The sequence below is a fragment of the Megascapheus bottae genome, chromosome 9 (genome assembly GCF_031878675.1).
Source record: "Megascapheus bottae isolate mThoBot1 chromosome 9, mThoBot2.hap1, whole genome shotgun sequence".
Taxonomy (NCBI): Eukaryota; Metazoa; Chordata; class Mammalia; order Rodentia; family Geomyidae; genus Megascapheus; species Megascapheus bottae.
The window spans coordinates 43,205,164-43,220,998 of record NC_143517.1 but is presented as its reverse complement, the minus strand read 5'-3'; the positions used below and the strand labels follow the sequence as shown (position 1 = coordinate 43,220,998).

The window sequence follows — 15,835 nt, the reverse complement described above, 5'->3', positions numbered from 1 at the left end:
TCTTTATGTCATGTCCAGAGAGAGAGACAGACAGACAGACAGACAGACAGACAGACAGACAGAGATGGAGAGAATACCTTGAGTCCATTTCCTGAACACTCTGTTGCCTTCTCTTCTTTCTCCTTTTTCTTTTCCTTTACCTATCTTTCTACATTCAGGTCATATCATTTTTCTTTCCATATATTGATTGTGTTAACTGCTGTCCCTTTTCTACTACTAAGTCTGTCTTTTCCTTACTACGGTACACACTATACACTGTATCCTCCTCCTGACTGCAGTCTATATTTCTTTTTTTCTTTTTTGCCAGTCCTGGGGCTTGAACTCAGGGCCTGAGCACTGTCCTTAGGCTTTCTCAAGGCTAGAGCTCTACCATTTGAGTCACAGCACTACTTATGGTTTTTTTTACGCATTTGGTACCAAGGAATTGAACCTGGGTCTTCGTGAATGCTAGGCGAGCATTCTACTACAAGGCCAAACTCCCGGCACTGCAGTCTATATATTCTTTCCTCCCCTTTCATTCTCGGTCCATCATAGATGGAACATGACTGCTCAACATATTTTCAAGGGTCCCCAACTCCTGCAGTGTACAAAAGAAGATTCACAAATTTGTGTATTTTTGAAGACTTTTTGTGATATAATTTGTAATTATGTGACAATTTTCTTTCACACACGTTTACACATGTACACACACACATTTTGAATAAGCAATGCCAGAGACATATTCTTTCCCATCTCCACTTGCTCTTCCTCTGTTTGGAGTGTTTTCCCATCATCCATGTGTATCTCCTTCTTTACTGGCAATTTTGGCTCATTCTCCAATTCTCCAGGCAGTGCTTTTCTTTTTCTTTTTTTCTATTTCCTATTCCTGTAAAAAAAAAACCATGATTTTATGTATTTATTTTACCTTAAATTTTAAGTAGTTGTACAACGGAGTTGGCTATTCAAAAAAGTAGTATATGAATATAATGAGTCAATTAGTATCTTCCCTTGAGTCAATTAGTATCTTCCCTTTCATCATTTTTTTCAAGTCTGTGAAGACTTCTCTGGTTTTCTCCAATGGTAGTGATGTATTGTACATGTACGTGCCTCTACCATGGCAGTTATAACATTGTTCACTGAGCAATTTCAGTACCAAAAATGACTTAGAAATATGTTAACACTTGTTGCATGAATATTACTCATATGTAGTGACATACGTTTCCCCACTATATGTTCCATTGTATTTAAAGTAACTAGCCCAGTAGAGTAGACCTACAATGACTTCTATTTTTATAATGCCTACAATGAGGGCGGGGGGGGGGGGGTGTTGGTCATGGGTTTGAACTCCGGGCCTAAGTACTGTTCCTGAGCCCTTCAGCTCAAGGCTAGTGCTCTACCACATAGAGCCTCAGTGCCACTTCCGATATTCTGACGGTTAAGTGGAGATGAGTCTCACAGACTTTTGTGCCCGCGCTGGCTTTGAACTATGATCCTCGGAACTCAACCTCCTGAGTATCTAGGATTATAGACATGAGCCACTGGTACCGACTATGTCTACAATTTTTAACATGTTAAATATTCACCTATGGCTTATGTTTATAATCCTAATGACTTTGTAAGCTAAAACATGGAGGATCGTGGTTCAAAGTCAGCCAAGCAGAAAAGTTCATGAGACTCCGTGTCCAATTAACCAGTAAAATGCTGGGCTGGAGGTATGGCTTAAGTGGTAGAACATTAATCAAAAAAACAAATAAGCAGGAGGACCCTGAATTCAAGCTCTAATATTAGCCAAAAAAAGGTCTACATACACAAACATGTGTGTGTATGGTGAATTACTAGTACATTCTCAATCATATATTAATTTAGAGAATTGATTTAATTTTGCTAAGCAGTTAACTTTAGCAACTCTACATTAATGGAAAGAAGACAATATTGATAGTACCAAATAATGAACAGTAAAGACCATTTATGTTGGAAAATTTGGAAAGCATTCTGTTCTTAACATCTTGAGATGATAGTAACTAATAGTCCAGAAACAAAATATTGAACATATCTTAAGTATGTATAACAAAGGTTTGGTCATCTGAATTACATTCTCTGTCTTCTGAACCTGACTTTATAGTAGACATTAATTCTATTGCCTCTTAGATTGATTCAAGATGCTGTTTAATTTCAGTTTTAGTCTCTCAGAATAGCTGAAGCAAGGTACCAGCTCAGAGCTTGCTGAGAAAGAACACTATGAAAAGTGTTTTTTCTGGTAGGTAGAAGAACATTTTTTAAATAGAATAAAGTAGCATATATAACTTATAGATCACTTAAGCCTGGGGCTATGAAAATCTCAGTTTACCTAATACAGTAAATGTATTAAGCAGGGATAATAAAATTATAGAAAATGAAGGCGTTGATACCAGAATGGTTTTTAAAGCACATTATCCAATATCTTGAATATTAGCAGACAAGATTATGGGGGCTTCCTCCGGCAGTGAAGTTATGACTCGCCCTAAGATAAAACATCAAAGATTCAATCCTTTTTGCCTGGGTTCTAATGCTTGTTGGACAGGATGTGAAGTATTATTGGAACAAGTATCTGTCTTCCTTTCCTCTCTTCTGCATTAACCTTGCATTATAGTTTGCTTCTCATTTTCCCTAAGGAGCTATTGTCTGCCTAAACACCTTCATTCATTCATTTAACAAATGAATTTAAGCATCTGTTTACATAAGTAAGCATCTAGTTGATGGTAGGCTGTCATCCAAATGCTAAGGATTCAGTGGCAAACAAAACACATTAAGGTCTCTATCTGGAGTGTTATCATCTTTGTACTTTTTATAACTCTCTTCCTTAGTGAAGCAAGGAGATTAATAAAAAAACATAGGACATCAGCTATAGATGGGATTCAAAAATACAGAGACTATCTCCCACATTCACAGAACCGGTCATAACTCAGTTCTGAATATGGCCTTTTCAGATTAAGAGATGCCCATGAAGTTGTCCGAACAAGTCTAAAGCCTATCCTGCAAGTGGCTCTAGGGAAATCATTAAGTATCTTGATGAAAGTCAATAACAATATGAGAAAGGACTTCTGTCTTGGGGCCTGAAATCAGGGCCAAGGCGCTATCCCTTAGCTATTTTCTGCTCAAGGCTGGAGCTCTATCACTTGATCCATAGTTCTACTTTTGGCTTTTGGGTGGCTAACTGAAGATAAGAGTCTGTGAGACTCTTATCTGCCTAGGCTGGCTTCAAACCATGATCCTCAGGTTTCAGGCACCTAAGTAGTTAGGATTACAGATATGCACCACTGGTGCCCAGCTGAGAAGGGAATTTTTCCAGTCTTTTATCTCAATAAGAAGATGGGATGGAGTGGGAAAGAATAAACGTGCATGGTAAGCTGCAAGCTCTCTGTCTTCAAGTGAGGCTATGACAAAAGGGTGAAATGTCTGGAGGAGCCTTTCTCCTATGTCGTGGTCCCCATGGGGACACTAATCCAGGAGGACTATCAGCACAGTGCCTCTGGGACTCTGTCCTTCCTCCTCTCAAGCACAGATCAGCCAAAGAAGCCTTTGAAGTCTCTACTTGTAACACAGAGTAACTTAAGTCAGGCATTTGAAGGCTCACATTGTTTTATGAAATTTTGTATATGTGAGTTTACCAGGGGAAGGTCTTGGGTCCTGCCCATAACTCAAGTCAGTCCTCTTACAAGTTACCATCCTGTGGCTACAGCCCAAAGGAGGGCCTTGTTTCAAACAAACCAATGACCATCTGACAAAAATGCCAAAAGGGAGGAGGAAAAAGGAAGGGAAGGACAATATAAAAGTCATTCCCTGACCATGTGGTGGACAATTGGTTTTTTAGGTCTGCTGTTGCTCACTCTCCTGAGTGGCCTTTACTTTTTCCTTACTAAATAAACTATAACTGTGAGAAAAAAGGAAAATGAGTTAGGGTTGGTATCTTAGGATTGTAATAATGCTAGGGGAAAAAGTTGTGGTGACTAGAGTGAAATCCACTGGTGACAAGAATTAGCTGATATAAAGAACTGCTTACTTTTTTTCCAGTTACTTAATTCATTTTATTGAGTCTGAGAATACAATTTTTATGTTGAGAGGCTCTGATACAATTCCTTTCACATTGCCTGCTGTGTGAGTAAGGCTGAGGACTACAGGGATCCAAAGGCTTAGACTGTTCTTTTCCATCACAGCTGGTACATATTCAAAATGCAAACTTGCCTGAGTATTTCCAAGGAGAATATTCTTTTTATGGTAAAAGCTGGAGTAATCTATTCTTTAGCAGAAATGACCTCTGTTTGCATGGCTTGGTAACTGAGCAGTTTCACACCATTTTATATATTCTTTGAGATCAGAAAAAAATCTGTCATAGATCTTTCCTGAAGATTAGGGCAATAAGCAACCTAAGGTTCTCTGATCTTCAAAGGAAACTATAAATAATGACTCCAAGGTCACTTGGAAAAAAATAGTACAAGCAGCAAAAAGCCAGATTAATGCTTCATCTAACTGATATGTGCTGTTTTCCAAAATTCAAGGAGATAAACCTTAAAAATGAATTTTCTTTAAAATATAAATCTAATTAAAAAGATATCCATTTGAGTTAAACAGAACTCAAGGTAATAGTGGTCACATATGGGAAACAAAATAAAATAGAAAATACTCAAGGTTTTATTTGTAATTATATATTTGAGAATAAGGACTGCTTTGTGTATGTCCTTTATGTGTTTAATAGCCATAGCTGCCACTTATGGAGTACCTATTTTAAGTACCTGGCATTGTGTTAAGTGCTTTACATACAACATGTGAATGGTTGAATTTGCATGCTCTAGAGTCAGACCACCTGAGTTTAAATGCCTGTCATTTACCATTTGTTTGATCTTAACAAAATTACTGAACCTATGCCTATTGGTTCATTTGAAAATTGAGGATAATAATAGTATTAACATCAGAGGAATGTTTGAAGATTAAATGCATGGCATACCACAGGAACTCAAAAGTATATTAGCAATTATTGTTATTTCATTTAAGACGTAATCAGAGGCTTCTTCCCAACTCCACATTTTGAAGGAGGTACAAGAAGTTAGGTTTTTTGTTGTTGTTGTTGTTTCTTATCCAAGGTTAACCACCTAGATTAAAATCAGTCCTGCTAAGCAATACAGATCTAAGCTTTTATCCATTATTATATTTGCAAAATACACTTAGGGACTTCAATTCTTTTCTGTTATGGTCAGAATACAAACAGATAAGTTACACATGCCTGAAATTGGCAAGAGTTCCCCGTAAAGTCTTCTGCTGCCACCACAATTTCTAGATTCACTGCTGGTGAGCTCTCAGAGACTGGAGATGAGTCCATCCCACAAACATTTTCAGTTCATATCATCAACTTTAACAGAAAGATGTGTACATTGAAATGAGCAGTTAACAAAAAGCTTCAAATTATTTAGAATGCTTGTAGTTGATTCTTCCTTTAAAAAAAAAGCCTTAATCCAGATGGGGACAATTACTTCATACAACTGTAAGAGAAAAATATTACTACTGTAAGTTCCTACAGGCTCTTTGGTCTGGCTTTGCAATTAAGAAGCTGAGCTGATGAGGGAAAAACTAAATCAATATTATGTTTGGAGTACTTAGAGCCAGGATTATGTCTCTGACTAGCTGGTACAATGCTGGATATACTGTCAGACTACAAACCATACTAAATAATAATAAATGTGCTAGGGAGCTGGTAGAGAAGTTGTCTGGATTGATGGATCGCATTTGCCATTCTATATTATAGACCAGAGGAACACCAGAGGAAATTACAATTTGCTTGTAAAGAGATCTCATTTAACTAAACTTTCTTGAAAGATCCCTTTCCCTTTCATTTATATTCGTTACTGAATTCTTTAAGAAAATATTCCTTCCACAGGGAGTTAAAACATTGCACTTGATTTGACAACATGCCAAGTAGAAAATCCACAATCTCATACATTTTCTTTCTAATATGTGATGATACAATGCTGACCTAAGTTCCCAGTCAAACTTCATGACAATGTTGAGAATCTCAAATGGTAATTAATGGAGCAGGCTTGAATTTTTATTGGTGGTCAGAGTTAAAAATTAAACCACCCTTTATGACGACAAGGAAAAAAGTGAAATTTAAAAGCAAACGGCATGTGGAGGACTGAGAACCTTTAGAAAATATGTCCAGGGAAGAAACAAGCAGACCCTGTGCTTCCTCACTTCTAATTATATGTTTCTGAGAAATTCAAGACTCACTTGGAAAAAGAATTAAGCACTTCAAATGAATCCCCTTATTAAAAATTTTACCTAAACTTTAAAAACGTTTGGCAGCTAAGAACGTGCTCAAAATATCCATTTTTTTCCCCTGTGGAAGTTCATGAACAAAAACACTTTGACCAATTTCAGGAGGTACAAAAGACTCTTTGAAGCCAATTGATGCATCCAGAGGATCCAAGTTAAAAATCATGAAGTCAGAGACTCTATCTCCAATTAACCAGAAAAAAGCCATGCTGACAGCATGGCTTAAGCTGTAGAGTACGCAGGCCCCTGAAATCAAGTTTTTCCACTTGGTGAAAACATAAAAATTAAAAAGAGCCATGAAGGTCCCAGTGGAGGTGTAATTTGTTTCACAGGATGCAGATTAGAACAATGTCCAAATAAACTCAGTATCCAAGTTGCAGTGGAATGTTACCAGTACAAGGGATGTCAATTTTAATGGATTTTAAAGCATCTTGATTACTTGATACCAGCCTAGATAGCCAGGTAGAAACATCCAGTAACAAAAAGGGCAATTTTTATGCCTTGTCAAGTATTCTAGGCAATGTTGCTTACCAATGTCTAGAAAATTTTCTCATGTTCCCTCCTGAAATGTAACTTTGAATCTGCTTACTAGTTCCTTTCCAGTGAGAACCAAAATATGTGGGTTTTGAGGATGTTAAGACAGAAACCTGGAACAAAGACTTTCAAAGCTTTACAGATTGTGTATCTTTTATTTGAAAATGCTCCAGACCACAACTTCTTTGAAGGTGGAAAAATCTGAAAATCTGGAACCCAAATTCCAGACTTGTTTGAGCTTTAACAGTGTTTCAGAGTACTTTAGATGTTCAGATTAGAGATGCTCAACCTCTGTCAGATGGAAGTGTTCTTGAAACTATGTCAGGGAAGTACATGAGGTCCTTTCTTTACTAATTTATTTATCAGTGTGTCTGAATTTCTTCATATATTTCAACTAAAATAACATCACATTGAAGAAGCAAATAAACAGCAGCTGTATAAGCTGGATATATAGATTTACCAAAATGGAAAACATCCTTCCCCTTTCTTTTGAAAATAGTAATATATGCTTGTAATGTGTTCACTTGAAAGTCATCCATAAGTAGTTAACATTCTAATTTCTGAATAAATACTAATCGTCACCACCCATAGAGACAAAAGCTTTCTGGAGTAATTAAACTTTAAGAGTGTCTGGATTGCACCAAATTTGAGAAGTTGACAAGTTTAAGACACCACAGAGTGAATGGATGGAAGGCCAGGGACTCTTGTGGGTATGCTGGACCAAGTTTTGGGACAAGGGCCCTTCGATGACACTAAAGTAGACAGAGTCTCGGTTTTTTTTTTCCACTTTGTTCATGGCTTGCTGTGGCAGTGAAATTAAAGAACGAGATCTCAAGACAAGCAAGTGGAGTTTAGAAAACTAATTAGGGATTGAATGAACACCAAAGCAGCTTTATTCTCTCCAAATAATGGAAGATATATTTCTGGAGTTCTAGTTACTTTTTTTTTTAATCAGATGATATATTTGACTGGGGGATTTTGTAATATGTGCTAATAAATGTTTCTTTCACGTTGTAGTATGATATTCAAAAAAAAACTACCTCGGGGAGGACAAATCAGAAGACCATGGGCTCCCCAAGAAAGTCTTCAAGGTTAACCTTGACTTCCTCAGCATTGTGCACTGCGCTTGCTTCCTGGGACGATCTGGGAAAGCAATGTTTTTTGACTTTGGGATGAAGAAAACAAGGGTTCCGAACGAACGACTTACTTGCTATACTTTTTTTTTTAATATTAATGTTACTCCTCTAAGTCTCGCTCTCTTCTCCGTAGGACGTGGAGAAGTTTCATCTCACGAGGCTGTCAAGGATTCCAGAGCGACATCCCGTGTCCTCAGGGCAGCCCGGTGCCCGGTGGGTCTTCGAGGAATCGCCGATGAATCTCCGCCACCAACACTGACCAATACCGGGCGCGGCGGACGGCTGCGCCAGGGCGACCTCGGGGAGCTGGGGGCGAAGGACCGGGTGCGGGACGACCCTCCGCCCGGGCCGCCCTCCCCCCCAACGACCTTCGGACATCGGTCCCCGCTCCCACTTCACCCCAGACTGGGGGCGCCCCACGTGCTAGCCGAGCCCGATCAACGCGGTCCCCGACCCTGGACACCACCTGGACCCCGCCTCGGACCGCCACCCCCGGGCCACGGGCGACCACCTCCCGCTCCCGCCGGCCTCGACGCCGAGCCGGGCGCACCGTGAGGTCTGGGAAGGAACTTCCAAGTTCCCAACTTCCGTCACCCACACGCGACCACCGACACGCGGCCCCCTCTCAGCTGGTCCCCACTCTTCCCACGGGGCGGACGTCCCCGCCTGGGATCCCCGCCGCTCCTCACACACGCTCCCTGTTCTGGCGCTCTGGGGAGCCCAGCGGCCAGTGTTCGCGCACTCGCTCATCCGTTAGTACTGCCTGGCTCCTCCGGCTCCAGCCTCCGAGAAAGCGGCCGGAGATAGGGAAAGTCCTACGGAGCCGGGGGGCGGGGCCCACGGTAGGCCGGCCGGGCGATTGCCGATCGCATGGATGCGAGCCAGTGTCGGCTCGCACCTCACAGTCGCCAGTGCGGCGCGAGGCCGGGGCTCCGCGTTCGCCGCGCCTCCCTCCTCCTCCCGTGGCGCCGGCGCGGATGCCGTCTGCCTCTGCCCACGGGGAAGGCCGTCCCGCGTCGGGCGTCTAGCGCGTCCGGAGCGGGAGCGGGCGCGCGGCTGAGGGTGCGCGCGCGGGAGTCGGCGGCGGCCCCGCCCCTGCTCCTCCCGCCGCCGCGGTGGGAGCGCGCAAGCGGCCGCCGGGGAGGAGCGCGCAGGGAGCGCGCAGGCGGCCGCCGGGCTCGGTGGCGGTGGCGGCGGCGGCGTCTGGCCCCAGCTCCTCCTCCTCCATCTCCTCGCTCCCTCCATCTGCCGTGGTTATGGCCCGTTGCCGGAGCACAAAAGAGTCTCCGCGGTGGAGGTCGGCGCTGCTCTGGCTCTTCTGCGCCGGGGTGTACGGTGAGTGTCCGCCTCCCTGCGCCCCGCTGACCGAACAAAGCTCGGGCGACCCCGGGCCCCGAGGCCTCCGGGACGGGAGCCCCTAGCGTGTGCGCGGCCCGAGCGGGGCTTGGGGGAGGGCGGTGGAGGCGCCCCGGAGCCCGGCGGGACAAAGCCTCGGCGAGCGTGGGTGCGGCGGGGTGGACCGGCCCGGCTCCGAGATGCGCCGCTCCGCTCGCCCAGCTCCGGGACGCGGGAGAGGGGCTGGGGGGGCCCGGCTAGGCGGGGCGAGGGGGGCCCCCCGGCGGAGCCGAGGGGTGCCGGCGGGCTGGAGGACCCGGCCGGCCCTCGAGGGGTCGTCCTCCCCCCCACACTCAGTACGGCGCTCACACAAAGATGTGGGACGGAGAGAGAACCGGAGAGGTCGCCGCCGGGACGGCCCCTCCGCCCCCCTTCCCCGCCCGCCCCCGAGTCTGGAAGTTCTCTCTCTCTCTCTTCCCGGTGAAATTGTCGGCGCCCCGATCCCAACCGGTCCCCACTCCCCGAAAACGCACCGCGTGGCTGGCCTCCCCGGCCGCCCGGCTCCTCGATCGGGGGGCTCCGGGCACGCAGGATCCTGTGGGTTTCCCCTAGGAGGAGCTGGCCCAGGGAAGGCCAGAAAAGAGTTTCCCCGCCTGCACGTCAGCCCCTGACTCCCAGTTCAATTGTCATTTCAGCCCTCGTCCTCCGGCCGCGACGTCGGCGGCGGTCGCCGTCTGCCTGGTTCTAGTCTGCGGCTGGTGCCGGGCATGGAGACTTCACCAGGACTGTGCTTTTAAAACGCTATAGTAATACATTTAAATATTGTCCTGGGGCCACAGCAGAGACAAGTAGAATTAATTGGAAAAGAACGTCACTGGCTTAAGAGATAGTCTCTGTCTTACCTTTCTGATGGGTAATTTCAGAGAACAGTTGATTGTTCCTTTTTGGAGTATTATCTTTAATGTCCCCCCCCTTGGGGGAATCTATTGCTTTAGTTTCCCAGAAGAAAACAATTTGAAGTTACCAATCTAGTAAATTGTATAAAAAGACTTACTAAAAAGCCAAAGGTCTTTGGCTTACAAACACTACTTGGAATAGTAAAATGGAAATAAGGATGGGATTCCGGTCCTGTGTAATTCACCACCATGTATCATGTCTTTTAAAATCATTTGCCTGTGGAATTGAAAGTGATCATTTTTAAAACCTGAAAATTCACACTGCATAGTGAACTTAACATTGGCCTTTACAGACGGCCAGACACAGTCTTTTCAGTAATTGAGGGTGTGTTGCCCCTTTGCCTGAGTCATATTTGGTGTAGTGGTGAGGAGGAGGGGGATGTAGGCCACATTTGATGGGCTGATTATCCATGATATGCTTGTATGGGACCAGCAAACCCAGTGCATGACTTTTGATTCTTAGTTGCATCAAGTGGCTGTGATCCCTGCTTGGTTGATGACTTGTGGGCTTGGGTCTACACCAAAGATCAATAAGCTATTATGTTGTTTCTGCTAGCCTGAGGGTGGGGATAGTTCTGCTCTGGGTTTGGTATAATGGCCCACAAGAAAGAAGAAAATGATAGGAATCTTTAATCTTGTGCAATTAGGAATGTCCAGCTGTATCTGTCCTGCACTATAACCAGAATTGAATTCCTCAGATGTCTCACCAGACTAGATAAATAAATGGGCTCTTCCGGTAATAAAAACTTGTGTCGTTAGTTTTAAACTAAAAAAAAAAATCTTTTCTCTCTAGGGATTAGAAACTCTGAGCTACCAGCATGTATTTCAGTATATTCATTTGAATGAGTACACAAAATGACTTTCTGATGGGTGCTTCTCAAAGATGTATATTTGGGGTGTGTTGAGTGAGGACTTGTTAGCTGTCAAATAGTGAAACTCCTTTTTCCACAGTGCAGAGCCAGATTACAAACCTGAGCAAGTGATTATGCTAAATGTTGATGTCTCAAACCACAGCAAGTTTCAGAATATAAGAAAAAAAAAAAGATAGTGAGCCTAGCCAAACATAAACAAATTCAAGGAACCCTGATCCTGCAAGTGGGATATTCTTTGTGCATCTGTGTGTGTGTGTGTGTGTGTTGTTTCTCCAACTACAGGTGGGTTCATGTAAGGAGGGAGCAGTAGGGATGTAGTTCCATAGCAATAGTGATGGTTTGGGTAAACAAACCATGTAATAGTTGTGATATTTAGTGATTCTGTTCTAAGAGCAAACTATATAGCTCGTTATAATATTGGGCATCTTAGAACATATAGTAAGGGAAATTTATGAAACTGTCTCATACAGTCAAAAAAACCCAGTGACTTCAAAAATGATCAGAAAGTTCAATTAGTAATAATTTTTCAGTGTGTATTTTTATAACTGTACCGTTAAAGGCCTTCAGTGTGTTTTGTGAGTTTGAAACATTTTATATGCCTTTAAAAAATTATTTGACATTTATCTTCTTTACATGATCATTATTGTGGAAATACCATATATAACTATTTTTTTCCAAGTTATCTTTCTGGATGCCAAAATCTTACTTGAAATTTAAAACTATAGGGGCTGGGAGCATAGCCTAGTGATGGAGTACTCACCTAGCATGTATGAAGCCCTGCATTTGATTCCTCTCTACCACATACACAGGAAAAAGCTGGAAGTGGTGCCTGTAGCTCAAGTGGCAGAGCACTAGCCTTGAGCAAAAAGTGTCCAAGGACAATGCCCATGCCTGTTCCAGCCCCAGGACTGGCAAGAGAGAGAGGGGTGGGGGAGGGAGAGAGAGAGAGAAATTTAAAAATGGAAAGTCACGCAGTTTAGGTTTTACAGTAAGTTTTACAGTAATCTACAGTTAATATTTTCTGAAGTAGTTGTTGTAGGACCGTTAATTACCCAGGAAGAGCTGGTTGTGTCTTAACTACATTGCATGTGCCTAAGAGGAGAAAATAACTGTTGACATCTGCTTTCTTTGGAAGTTGGAAGGAAAAGTACCTTATTAGTCACATCTGTGTGCATCAGTGAGCTTTTCTGGACAGTGTCTTGGGCATCTATCAGGGGAGAAAGTGATTCTGAATTTTTCAAACTGAGATTTTTTTTCCCCAATGTATGTGAAGTTGCTAAAATGTCTTTCAGACATAAAAGCATTTATTTTTCCTTATTTCCACATCACAATTCAGTACTGTTGCTTTATTCTGTCCTCTTCTGTTTGTGTTCCAGATCAATATTTTCTGACTTGCACTTAAACTTACCCTTCCCTATGTACACAGAGGAGAACTCTTACTCTTTCTGACATACTGAAATACTTGGTATTCTGTTTACTTTTCTTCCCACCTTCCCTTTCTTGATGCACTGGTCTGAATTTTGGATGTACTAATTGATTGTAATTCTTAGTTTGATAAGCACTGCCCTAGATGATGCCTTAAAACGTAATTGAGAATTTTTGTTTTGTCTGTAGGTGATCCTACAATAGCCTTGAAAAGTTGCAGTTGTTTTTGGCTATTAGGTATTTGTTACTAAAACATTCCATAGTAGTAAAAACTTCCTTACATATATTGACTGACCTGTTACAAGTTCTATTTTTTTTAACAGACAAAAATCTACATGTTATGATAGCATAAAGTATTCTTTTTACTCCTGAACTTTAATCTGATGGGTGAATGTTTTCCATAAATTTTATAGACCATTCATCATTTTAAAGATTTCCAGAATAAGGATATACTAAAAATACCAATTTGAGAAAGTTGGTAGAGATAACTGGAACAGAAAGAGAAAAAAATACCAATTACTTCTAAAGAAGTCAAGCTTGATTACAAAAAAAAAAATGTTGAATAAGACTGAACTAATTGCTTAACCTAAAACTTCCTTGAATTCAGAATATAAATTATATCTCTATCCTAGAGAGAATATGAAAATAGGATCTTCACACAATTCTATGTGGTTAGCTGGCAGGAAGTATGGAACAACCACTGTTAGAGGAGTAAGCTGTCTAGGGAGAACAGGAGAAAATTTGAATGATGTGTGGTAAATGATTTCAGAGGTTTCTGGACAGTAAAATCTCCTTTGAAGAAAAAGTAAAGGAGATTTTAGACTGAAAAGTGAGCAACAGTGTTGTGGTTTTTTCTTTTTTTGTTTCTGGTGGGTAGAAAATATCATTAGAATTTGAGAATGATGAAACTTATGCTTATTTTGGTTTGTTATGAGGCTTTTCCCTTAAACTTGATGAGCAGTACTTATTGAGAATGAAAGTAAAGTACAAAGAAAGTGAATACATTATTTGCTATAATTAATACAAATAAATGTATATACATATCAGATGTACATATGTATGTGGGTACAAATAAAATTATTTTGAGTTGAGAGTATCAGTCTTGTTCTTCCTGCAAGTTTGTGTGGGTAAGTAAAGATGGTTCTAAATTTAGCAATTTGAGTTGAATAGAGGTTCTCTAACTTCTTGGTTTCCACTTTCTTATGTTTCTTCTTTTCTCCTCACTTTCCCCTCCTATCTGAGAGAGATAACAATATTTCCATTTTCTTCCAACTTTCTAACACTTAAGATTCAAACCTTTAAATACAAATACCCCCTCTCTCCCCCCACTATCCCCCCCAGGTCTATATTATTGTCGTTAAGTAGATGTAAGTATATATGTGTAATTTCAGTTCTGAAATTGGCTTAGGGAATTCTACTGTGTTGCCAGCATTTATTAAATTAAGTTTATAGCATTTATTAAGTTGTAGGCACTGTACTTGGTCATTACTCATTGACAATTTTCAGTACATCTCATTTAGTAATACTATAGGGTATTTATTCCTTTTTAATAGAAGAGAAAATTGAAGCTTAGATAAGTGGCTTATCTGAGATCAAGCCACTAAAAAGTAAGCATCAGGATAACAACCTAATCCTGTCTCTTTTTAACAAGTAATTGTTTGTTGAATGCTTGCTTATGTCTAGTATTATGTTAGGTACAACAACCTGACGGACATAGTTTCTGTTCTTATGGTTCTTACAGTCTGTTCGGTGAGTTATAATACATTCTGTAGCAAAAACAAAGGGATATGTTAAGATTTAAAGAATACCTCGCCTTACTAGGCACTGGTGGCTTATGTCTGTAATCCTAACTATTCAGGAGGCTGAGATCTAAGGATCGTGGCTCTGAGCCAGCCTGGGCAGACAAGTCCATAGGACTCTGATCTCTACCAAAAAGCTGGAACTGGCTCAAGCAGCAGAGCACTATCCCTGAGTTAAATGCTGAGGGACAGCACTCAGGCCCTGAGTTCATGCTTCAGTACTGTCAAACACACACACACACACACACACACACACACACACTCCCTAATTATGTTAGAGTTGGAGTAAAATAACCTTGCATACAGGAATCTGCAAACATCTGACATGAAAGAGCTGGAAAATGAATGAAATCACTGTAGCTGGGAAATCACAGTCCACTGTGGGAATGGTCAGTTCTTACCAGGTAAAGTTAAGAATAATATGTGGGAACTGAGGGTCTTTGAAAACCATAGTAGAGTTTTTGTTTTGTTAACTAGTGAAGAGGACTTAGTGATGCTATTTTAGAGGCAGTCACTTTTGCCATTTAGTGGATGTTGTGAAATAGACAAAAACAGAGATAGGATGATTTAGTTGTAATCCAAGTGAGAGATACAGTAGCATTGGTTCAGGTAGCAGTAGTAAAGATAGATGTGTTTGGATGGCCCTGTTGATGGAGAAGAAAAGAGAAGGTACATCCGGCACTTCTGTCATACAAGAGGGAAAGCGGGAAATGGTGGGGCAAGTATACTTCCTGTTTGTAATGTTAGTGTGGGAAGGTGGAGATGACACTGGATTTTATTGTTTTCGTAATGTAACATGACATCACTAGATAAGAAAGAAGAAAAAAAGAGTTTGAGGATAATTTCTCTTCTCTCCATTTGGTACAACAGTTTGACCCTTACGTTCAGTCAAGTGTAGTTATTTAGAAAAGAGGGAGGATATTGCAGTGAGTACAAGAGATGTATCATACAAGACAAGACTAGAAGTTATGAGGAGTTAGGATGTAATAAACTTTAGAAAGGTCTTATGGAAATCTCAGCTTAGGGCAATTATATTTTGTAAATGAAATAAAAACCAACAATTTTTGGCAGAGTATTAGGAATATTTCAGACAAAAAGTATCAGATAGGACAAATGCTAGAATTCATGTACTTTTTTTTTTTTTTTTGCCAGTTCTGGGGTTTGAACTCAGAGCCTGAGGAGTGCTGTTGTTGGGCTTTCTCTAGCGTAGAGCTCTCTACCATTTGAGCCACAGCACCATTTCTGGCTTTTCCTATGTATATGATACTGAGAAATCGAACCTTGGTCTTTATGCATGCTAGGCAAGCACTCTTCCAATAGGCCAAACTCCCAGCCCCTCATGTACTTTTTCACTAAGTTAAATGATTTAAATTAGGTGACCACTAAATTTGCTTTATGTCTTTGGAAGAGTCAAGAATGTATTAGTGGCCTGGCACCAGTGACTCATGCCTGTAATCCTAGCTAATCAGGAGGCTGAGATCTGAGGATTGTGGTTT

At 41.5% G+C, this 15,835-nt stretch overlaps 2 protein-coding genes across 5 annotated transcripts in view; one reads left to right on the top strand and one right to left on the bottom strand.

Moving 5' to 3' along the window:
* Window positions 1-514: 514 nt before the first annotated feature.
* On the bottom strand, window positions 515-9,009 carry LOC150059109 (uncharacterized). Of its 4 annotated transcripts, none has more exons than XM_090339247.1 (3): window positions 8,503-9,009; window positions 8,024-8,258; window positions 515-865 (listed from the first exon to the last, which is right to left on the bottom strand). In XM_090339247.1, the coding sequence occupies exons 1-2, from the start codon at window positions 8,700-8,702 to the stop codon at window positions 8,105-8,107; spliced, it is 354 nt and encodes a 117-aa protein (XP_090195373.1). In that variant the 5' UTR covers window positions 8,703-9,009; the 3' UTR covers window positions 515-865; window positions 8,024-8,104. The 4 variants fall into 4 exon arrangements, with proteins under 4 accessions (XP_090195373.1, XP_090195374.1, XP_090195375.1 ...); XM_090339248.1 differs by lacking the exon at window positions 8,024-8,258 and adding an exon at window positions 7,857-7,959; XM_090339249.1 differs by lacking the exons at window positions 515-865; window positions 8,024-8,258 and adding exons at window positions 5,078-5,492; window positions 7,857-7,959.
* Window positions 9,000-15,835, top strand: part of Lrp12 (LDL receptor related protein 12) — a 55,646-nt gene continuing 48,810 nt past the window's right edge. Inside the window, exon 1 of the mRNA XM_090339246.1 lies at window positions 9,000-9,287. Coding sequence (XP_090195372.1) covers window positions 9,209-9,287 — 79 coding nt within the window. The 5' untranslated portion in view covers window positions 9,000-9,208. The remainder of the gene's footprint in view (window positions 9,288-15,835) is intronic.